Source organism: Miniopterus schreibersii (assembly GCF_964146895.1).
Source record: "Miniopterus schreibersii genome assembly, chromosome: 1".
Taxonomy (NCBI): Eukaryota; Metazoa; Chordata; class Mammalia; order Chiroptera; family Miniopteridae; genus Miniopterus; species Miniopterus schreibersii.
In genome coordinates, this window is record NC_138101.1 from 166171872 (window position 1) to 166182008 (window position 10137).

Below are 10137 nucleotides of genomic sequence, written 5' to 3' on the forward strand. Positions count from 1 at the left end.
TATGAGGCAGAAAAGAATTTAGAGCTTTTGCAAAGGTAGAGGAGACCTGTTGGGGGAGGAAAGAATGCCACGGCATGAAATGGTAACAATGGGCAGGCCCAAAGCAGGCAGGATCCACAGGTTGTTTTATGATGTTTTAGTTTTCTACAAAGTACAATGGGATGCTATTGAAAGTTTTAAATAGGGCGTAATATGAGCCAATTTATATTTTAAAAATGTCTTTCTAGCTATATATGGAGAATACTACCCCTGGCACAGTTATAAAAGTAGGAAATTCTTAAACAATTGTTGTGCCCTAAACCTGTTTGGCTGCCTGTTGAAGAATATGGTCCCCTTCTCAGATTGTTTTTAAATTACAAAGGAAACTAATTATATTGAAATATAGTTTACCAGAATATTTTTTATTTTTATTTTTTATTTTTTTATTTTTTTATTTTTAAATACAGCTTTATTGATTTCAGAGAGAGGAAGGGAGAGGGAGAGAGAGAGATAGAAACACCAATGACGAGAGAGTCATTAATCAGCTGCAACCCGCAATCCGGGCATGTTCCCTGACCGGGAATCGAACCCTGATCGCCTGGATCCTAGGTCGATGCTCAACAACTGAGCCACACCCGGCCGGGCCAGAATATTTTTTAGAAAAATATTTGTGATGTAGTTATATGCATACTCCTTTAGTGGGTCTATAATGATAAAGTGGGTGAGCACAAATGAAATGTTGAGATGTTTGCAAAAATTGTAATATGAGGGAAAAGATCTGATTTCTATTGGCAACTAAGTCACAGAAGCTGCTAATGCTGTTGTAGTGTGTTGTCCACTATAGTGGAAAGAAATGCTATGGTGGAAATGCTATATCTATAGTGGAAAGAAATGCTAAATTTCCATTGAGGTTAGTGAAAATAAAGATGTAATTTTTTTAAATCAGTGAAGTTCATAGACTACCCCCCATATTCTGCCCATGGACCCTGTGTTAGTTCGTTTGAGCTGCTATACAGAATACCATAGACTATGTGGCTTACAAACGGTAGAAATTTATTTCTTACAGTTCTGGAAGCAAAACGTCCTAGACCAAGGTGTTGGTAGATTTGGTGTCTGATGAAGACCTGCTCCCTGCCTATAGGAGGCTATGTTCTCACTCTAACCTTACATGGTGGAAAGGCAATGAAGCTCTTTGGGGTCTCTTTTATAAAGGCACTAATCCTATTTACGGGAGCTCTGCCTTCATGACCTAATCACCTCCCAAAGACCCCACCTCCAAATATCATCACTTTAGTGATTAGAATTTTGACATACGATTTTGGGGAGACACATTCAGTCTATAGCAGATCCCTTGGGACTTTTATCTTAAGAGGTTATTTCAGTAATTATGGAGAAAAAAGAATGGAGGCTTGAACTAGGGTGATAGTGGTAGAGATCACAGTAGGGGACAGATCTGAGATATTTTTGGAAGAAGAATCAATAGGACAGAAAAGGGGGAGATTACCTAGAGTTATGGGGGAAGTCTTCATGGAAAAACCAGGCCGAGGGATGCGACATGTAAAAATAAGCAGTGTACAGAATGTTAAAAGGAATAGTCGGAAAGCAAGATTTGCTAGCAGACTCCTGCTGTGAACCACTGGAAGGTGAGGAACCAGGCTGGCAGCTGTGGGCTGGGCAGGACGGGCATGAAGGTTTAAGTCGGGGACCTCGAGACCCTTGGCTCGGCCACGCATGAGTGTGAGACGTAGGACAAACACCTAATGAAGCCTTGACTTCTCAAAAGATGAAGATAGTAATAGCTTGTGACCCGTAATGTTGTTGTAGGGATTAAATGAGACACCGTATATAAAGTGGTTAGCACAGTTCCGACGCATAGCAAGGGCAGATAAATATAGTAGTTATTCTAATGACTGCTAAAATCTGACATTGTTTTGGGATATCACCCCAAGAGATTGCAATCTAGCTGAGGAAACAAGGTAAAGCACGTCATATATTTTGAGGAGGAAACCATTCCGAATCAAGTGTTCAGATAGAAGAGATGAGCAATCCTAAGCTATTAATTTTGCTCAGGATAGCACTTTCTGTTTCATAACAAGATTTTGAGAATTTCTGCCACGTATTTGTGGGTGAGCATTACAAACGAGTAATGATGGTGCTGGTCTCTTTTTAACAAGTGAGTTTTAGATATTCCTGTTGTCCAGTCTTTGCTGCTAACAGCTAAGCTCCTGTCTGGTGTAATAATGACTGTGGCTCAGACAGTAAAAGGCACACAGACAAAAAAAGTAATCAAGATTCCGAAAGTCTGTTCTTTGCTTTCATTTAGAGGAGCTAAGACAAGAACAGGATGTTTCCTTTCATTCTGTCATGGTAGCATTTCATGAAGATGCACAAAGAATTTTAATTAACCTTAGAGCTAGCCCTGCATTTGAGTGGTTTGTATGTGGATGACTGTGGCTTAATGGCACAACGTAACAGTTCAAGTTCTCTTTCTGCTGTGTACTTTGCTATATGCCATTGAACAACTCATGCAATGTGCTGAGCTGAATTTTTCATTTTTAAAAGGAGGATAGGAGTTTCTGCCTCAGGATTATTGTGTAGATCAAAAGAGAAAACTTAAGTCGATGTCTGGAACAAAATAGGAACACAATAAAAATATTTTTATAAGCAATGTAATGCCTATTAAAGAGTGAGACTTTAAGCCAAAACTAAAACCAGAGACAAAGAAGGTCATTATAAAATGATAAAAGGGTCAATTTATCAAGAGGATATAATAATCATAAATATATATGTACCCCAAACTGGAGCACTAAATATATTAAGCAGATATTAACAGACCAGAAGGGAGAAATAGACAACAATACAATAACAGTGTGGAACTTCAATACTCTACTTTTAACTATGGCTAGATCATCCAGACAGAAATTCGAGGAAATGTTGGACTTGACCTTAACTACACATTAGACCAAATGAACCTAACAAACACATACAAAGCATTTAATCCAACAGCAGCAGAATATACATTCTTCTCAGATGCACACGGAACATTCTCCAGGATAGGTTAAAGAACAGGTCACAAAACAAGTCTTAGCAAATGTAAGAAGGATGAAATCATACCAAGAATCTTTTCCAACCACAGTGGTATGAAACTAGAAATCAGTAAGAGGAGGAAAACTGGAAAATTCACAAGCATGTGGAAATTCAACAACATGCTCCCGAACAACCAATGGATCAAGAAGAAATAAAAAGGGAAATCAAAAATATCTTGAAGCATCCAAAAAAAATGGAAACACAACATGTCAAAACTAGTGGGATGCAACAAAAGTAGTTCTAAGAGGAAGGTTTACAGTGATAAATGCCTACATTAAGGGGAAAAAAAGATCTAAACCTAACTTTATACCTCAAAAAGCTTTTAAAAAACAGATTAAGCAAAGCGCTGGCCGGGTGGCTCAGTTGGTTGGAGCTTCGTCCCGTGCACCAAAAGGTTGCAAGTGTGATTCCCAGGTGCCTAGGTTGTGGGTGCGATCCCCAGTTGGGGTGTATACTGGAGGCAACCGATCTCTCTCTCACTATCCCTCTCTCCCCCCCCAAAATCAGTAAAAATATATCCTCCTTTGTGTGAGGATTAAAAAAGCAGATTAAGCACAAAATTAGCAAAAGGAAGGAAACAACAAAGATCAGGACAAAAATAAATAAAACCCAGAAAAACAATAGAAAAAAAGTCAGTGAAACTAAGAGCTGGTTTTTTAAAAAGATAAACAAAATTGACAAACCTTTAGCTAGACTAATAAAAAAGAGGAAAGAAGAGACAACTGATACTGCATAAAAAGGACCATAAAAGAATACTATGAACAATTAAATGCCCATAAATACTATGAAAATTAAATGCCACTCTCAGCGCTGTGCAGATGCAGAGCTGAGACTTGCGCGACCCTGACCATGAGCGCCTCCTTCAGTTCTGTACCCTGAGTGCCTTATTCCCCTCGCCTTTGCCCTGGACCTGCTTGCGACAGTCCTGAGGTCAAGATCATCAGCTCCCTTCTTTGCAGATGAGTAAACAGAGGCTTATGGAGGTTGAGTAGCTTGCTTCACTTTCACGTGAGCTAGTAAGTGGTGGGGTTAGGATCTGAACCTGAATTCTTGAGGGGAGTTGGACGCCAAAGCCCGGGCCTTGACTGACTGCCCCTGCATCGATGCCTCCTCTAAAGTTTCGGTTGTCGTCTTCCTTTCCAGGTATCCAAGGCAGCTGCGGACTTGATGGCCTACTGTGAAGCTCACGCCAAGGAAGACCCGCTCCTGACCCCCGTTCCGGCTTCAGAGAACCCATTTAGGGAGAAGAAGTTCTTCTGTGCCATCCTTTAAGTCTTCACGAGGAGCCTGAAGAGCCTCGGGGCTCCTGGGACACTGATGTAGAGTTTTTAGCAAAGTGGGCACCTTTCTAGTCCACAGCATTTAAATAGAGGGAGGAGAACCATCCTGGAAACTCCAGGCTATGCATGTTTAAAGAACTGGTCCCCTTTATGACAATGAAAGCCAATCCACACCCCCAGTTAAGAGCTTTGATATCTGCAGAATTGCCTGGAGGAAGGGACTGTGTAAAGATAAATCCGTGTCATTTCTTTTCTGCTATCCCTCCCCGAACCTTATGTTTCTGCTTCATATTTAAAAAATAAAAATTCAAACAGACAGCTGTACTGAGCTGAGAGACATATGACCTTCTTGGAATGAGTATTGCCTTTAGAATACCCTTTGAGCAGCTGAGTTGTCCAGTGTAACTGCGGTTCGGTTTAATGGCGTTGATGTCTAGTCTTTGTGCCTTTGTTTCCTTTAATCTTTCTCCCTGGCCCTCCCTCTCTCCGCTCCCCAGTAGAGTAGAACAGAGATGAGGCTGGACTTGTCTGTGAGACTGAACTCCAAGGATGGGCACCCACAGTGTCTAGGGAGCTGTTCCCCGTGGTTTATCCTCATGGTGATAACAAAAACCGTGCCGGTTGTCTGTGTTCTCCTATCACTGTTCCTAACATTTGTACATGATCGCTTTGATTCTGCAAGTAAAAGTAAATCATGTGTTGTGACTGGTGCTTTCATATATCTGTGACAATTTTTGAGTAATATTGCATGAAAATGTCCCCGTGTTACATCCATTCAGAAGTTTTGTTGTTTGACTCTAACGTTTGGAAAAAGAATAAGTGAGAAAAGAAGCTGGGAAGGAGAACACTCAGTAGCTTGAAAACTGGAATTACTTTAGGGCCTTAGCCACGCCTGAAATACCTCCTGTTTCGCTGGTGTAACCGCCTCCCCAGCAGGATTTCCAGAATCCAAAGCATTTGGGTTTTATGTGGGATCCAGGCCATCGCAGGTACGGCCAAGCAGGAGAGGCAGGGGTCCACCGTGGTTGGAGGCGCTTTTATCAGAGCAAGAGCAGAAATTGCTTCTTTCCCTGAATCACAGAAATTCTAGATTGAAAGAACTCTGTGTGCTCTTAAGAAAAATGTGGCCCTTTTTTTGTGCCCCCCCCCCCCCCCCAGTATCAGGAGAAACGGACCCATGACACCAGAGAAAACCCATTTTCAGAATCCCGGCTGTTGGCCCGCCAGGGAGGAGGGGCAGGTGTGGCCGCCACAGCCTCCGCCAGAGGGGGCCTGGCGCCTCTTTCCACTGAGACGGTCTTTGTGTGTCACTCACCTATTTTTTCCACTAGAATCTTCCCTTTGTTTTTGCTCCCCATCTTGTTCCTGAGAGTCTCTCAGTCTTTATTTACAGCTTCCTTGCAGCTAGAGCCTCTTGGCAAGAGGTGACGTTGAACGTGACTTTCCATGGCAGCTCCGGCCCCGGCGGTGGCAGGAGGCCCTGGAAGCCTGTAGCACCTTTTTCCTGTGCCATTCCCAGGCAAAAGACAGCCTCTCTTGCATGCTCTTGTTCGCCTCAAAATCCCAAAAGACCATTTCCAAAGTAATTGTATTCTCCTCTCTTTCCTTACTCCTATAAAAAAAAAAAAAAAAAAAAAATGGATGGAAAGGGAGGAAAAACGAAGATAAAGAAGACAATATGCCAAGGACGGATTTTGAAACAGACTTGGTAAATATTTTCCTTTGTTCCTTTTTATGGGCATGCTGTTACAAGGATAAACGCATCCAATTAAAGCTCACACCTGGGGTGGAGTGAAGGGAGTACTGAAATAATTGTGACAGAAACGAATGCACTTCTAGAACTTCCTCCTGTTCAAACTGTGGGATTTTGTTCTAGTCAGTAGGACACAGATGGAGATTTAGAGGGGAAAATCCCTGGCGGAGTATGTATTAAACTACAGTGTTGTGCCATTAGCTTAGTAATACTGTGGAATCAGCGAAAACCATACCCATTCGTAAAATAAGCCAATATGAACTGAATATGTGGTCACATAAAAACAAGTGTGAATAAGCATTCTTTGTTGGTGATTAAGGCGTCATTATAAGACCCTGATGAATTTCATAATCCACGCCATTTATTTTTCTCAGAAGGACTCTATTTTCATGTAAATCTAGATCTTTGGAGCAATGAAAATGGAATTCAAACTTTAGGAAGCAGCATAATACAGCTCTGGTAATTAAAAATTAAGAAAGTTCCAAATTTCATGTGGTCTTGTTTGTAAAAGGAGAGGGAAGTTAGTAAATATACAGCCCATCTGAAATTAAGTTTGAGGAACATGTTTTGGCTTTTTCATAATTTTATGTCCTACAGTATGGAATTATTATAATACCAGAGTCTTTATATGAGTTTTGGCTTATTAATATTTTTACTTATTAAGCGGGGGAAGCAAAAAGTTTTTTGATTACTTATGCCTCTAAAGAGTTTTAATTCTTTTAGAAATTCAGCAATCATTTTCACCAGCATAATTTTATCTCAAGGGGCAATTTAATTAAATTATTAAAGGCCACAATTTCTGTGTATAATGTATTGGATAGTAATGAAATCTGCCATAGAATTAGTTAAACAGTAACAATAGCCCTCATATGTAGAAAAAAAAAATCTTGCATCATTCTCAATATTAACTCCAGTTTCATTTTTTTTAAACCAAATACTATTTTATTTAAATCAGAGGTTGTAAATAAGTACTTTGATCTGAGGCTGATTTGCTAATAATATTTGAAAGAGGCTGCTTACCAAGGAAAATTAGAAACCATTTCTTCATATATTCATTCACAAGTGGAATTTTGAGAAACCAAGCATGCTAGCTTAAGGAATTTTTGTACTCTCTCTCTTTTTTTTTTTTTTTTAACATATTTGCTTCTAGCTGCTCCTGGCAACAGTGAATTGTTACATATACGTTAATGTTTTCCCAGCTTAAAAATTGTTCACATTTTTCCTATATAAGATCCATGGAGTGTGTCTTTCAAAGAGAGGGAAATACAGAAATGTTAAAGCAGGAAAACCTGAATGTGATGTGTACATTTTCATCCCACATGGACCATTTATTTGTTTTAATAAATGGAATTTTCAGATTCATTTCATATGCAGTCATTTTTATTGGGAAGGCCTGTGGACCACCTCGCCCATCGGTTAACTCGAGAAGGATGACGACACGTAAGGTGAATGTAGAAATAGGAATTCATTGATTTTTCTTTAGGGTTTTGTTAATAGAGATGCCCTAGGAAGGAAAAACTCACATGAGCTCTTTACAAGCCTTTCTCCCTGGTGTCTATATCTCAGGTAAAGGGCTTGGGCACAGAGGAAGATGGTGGGGACACATCCAGGGCCCCAGTAGGCTGGATCATGAAGACAGATGAGCTGCATTCATACTCTAACATGCTGTAGGTATGCCACACGGGGATTTTTGTTTTCCAAAAAAAACCCTAAAAACCTGGCGAGCATGGCTCAGTTGGTTGAGAGTCATCTCAGGAACCAAGAGGTCTCCAGTTCGATTCCCAGTCAGAGCACATGCCCGGGTTGCAGGCCCCAGTAGGGGTGTGCAGGAAGCAGCCCATCAATCAATGTTTTGCTCTCTCTCTTTCCCTCCACCTCCCTCTCTCTAAAGTCAGTAAAAACATATAAAAAAGAAGAAGAACACAGAAAGTGGTCTCCATTAGCTGGTCATGATTTTAAAAGCATACTGGAGAAGAGAAATGCTTAGAAATCTAGAGTCAGCAGTTCCTCAGAGTAATCTTAGTCAAGAAAGCTTTCTATATGTCCTTCAAATTATGCCAGTAAGATATCCTGTTAGTAAAGAAGAAAATGTTGGATCTCCTAGGACTTGGGCAGATCACAGCAGCACCTGTAAACCTCTGATTAAGAGGCCACTGGAGTTGATGCATTTGTCCATTTACATCATTGTTTCTTAGACTATGTTCCCTGGACCACCTACTTCAGAATCACCTGGGGTGTCTATAAAAAAAGCAGACACCAGGCCCCACATTAACTCAGAATTTCTGGCAGTAGCACTTAAGAACATGTACCCGCCGCATGCTATAGTCTGGGGAATAAAAATTTAAGTACAATTGGCCCTTGAACAGTGCAGGGTTTAAAGGTGCTGACCACCACCATCCCCTCCCCCGTGCAGACAAAAATCTGCATATAACTTTACATTTCCCCCAAACTTAACTATTTTTAGCCTACTGTTGACCAGAAGTCTTACCAATAACAGAAACAGTCAATTAACATTTTGTATGTTATATGCATTATATACTGTATTCTCACAATAAAGAAAGCTGGAGAAAACATGTTATTAAGAAAATAATAAGGGATGCCCGGCCGGCCATGGCTCAGCGGTTGAGCGTCGACCTAGGATCCAGGTGATCTGGGTTCGATTCCTGGTCAGGGCACATGCCGGGTTGCGGGCTCGATCCCCAGTCAGGGGCATGCAGGAGGCAGCCGATCAATGACTCTCTCATCATTGATGTTTCTATCTCTCTCTCTCCCTCTCCCTTCCTCTCTCTGAAATCGATAAAGATATATTTTTTTTTTAAAAAAAAGAAAAGAATAAGGGAGAGAAAATACATTTACATTACTGTATATATTTATTGGGAAAAGTACCCACTTACAAGTAGACCTGCACAGTTCAAACCCGTGTTGTTCAAGTGCCAACTATACAACAGGTAGCTTTTCATAATGCCTAAGGAAAGACACAAACCAATTATAAATATGCTTGCTCTTGCTCCAGTTCCTACAGCGCACAAAGTGGTGCCTGGGAGTGAACATGTAACCGAGGGTGAGAATCTAGGCAGCTCCTGGACATGAGACGCTGAGGAGGAAGCTGCTGGGTTTTAACTCTGCTCCTGTTCAGTGGAGCCCCGTGGGAGGATTGCCTCCAGCTCTGGTTCTTTAATAAGCTGGTCACATTTTAGCGCTCACAATGACGTGGGAATTAGAGCTGGGTCAGCTCCAATCCACAAATTGCAAATAATTTGCCAAGGGAAATCCCTTTCCCTTCGGTTCTGCCCCAAATCTACATTTCTTCTATTTAGAACCAGGAGACTCAGGCAGTTTATTTTTAATGAAGGGGGTCATGGGCTCCCAGGCCTTTCCTCAGTGAGAACTCCTACTGTTTCTCCATGTCCATAATAAGAGAAGCCTGGGGGAGGCTGTGCATCTCCACTCTGAGGTGACAGAAAGATCATGCCGTGTCTGGTGACTTCAGTCCCTACTGTACTCAAGCAATAGGAGCCCACCTAGCATGAGCTAGAGAATCAGGATTACACCCCAGAGTTCCTGTGTGACCTTAGGCAAGTCCTTTAACCTCTTCATGCTATAAAATGGGGACAGGAATACCCGATTCACTTGCATCACTAAGTTGTCAAAACCAAATGAAAGAGAGCAGGTAAAGGGTATCATGAAGGAAGATATGATGAATAATCATTAGACACTGCTTGTATAACTTCCAAAGAGGAAAAGACTAGATAGTTCCTTCTCTCCTCTTGACTCGCCTACTTTTTTTAATTTTTTACACCTCCATAGCCCTTGACTGAGACCCTCAATGCCTCATGTCTGAGTTCCAGCCACGACCTGCTGGTGTGACCACTCTGATTCTCATCTCCTCTGTTCTAAGCCATCCCACTTACCACTGAGTCTTCACTAATCAGGACTCCTTTAGTTGCAAGTGGCAGGAAACTAATTGAAACCGGCTAATAACTGATGAGCTCAGAAATGGGTGCTACTTCAGGGTCAGCTGGATCCAAGTGTTCAGAT

At 41.2% G+C, this 10137-nt stretch overlaps 1 protein-coding gene across 3 annotated transcripts in view; it reads left to right on the plus strand.

The window, feature by feature from the left end:
• The window catches only part of GNG2 (G protein subunit gamma 2), a 103952-nt gene extending 96491 nt beyond the window's left edge, over window positions 1-7461 (plus strand). For all 3 annotated transcript variants that reach the window (XM_081161858.1, XM_081161859.1, XM_081161857.1), the window contains exon 4: window positions 4210-7461. In XM_081161858.1, coding sequence (XP_081017984.1) covers window positions 4210-4338 — 129 coding nt within the window. In that variant the 3' untranslated portion in view covers window positions 4339-7461. The remainder of the gene's footprint in view (window positions 1-4209) is intronic.
• Window positions 7462-10137: the final 2676 nt, after the last annotated feature.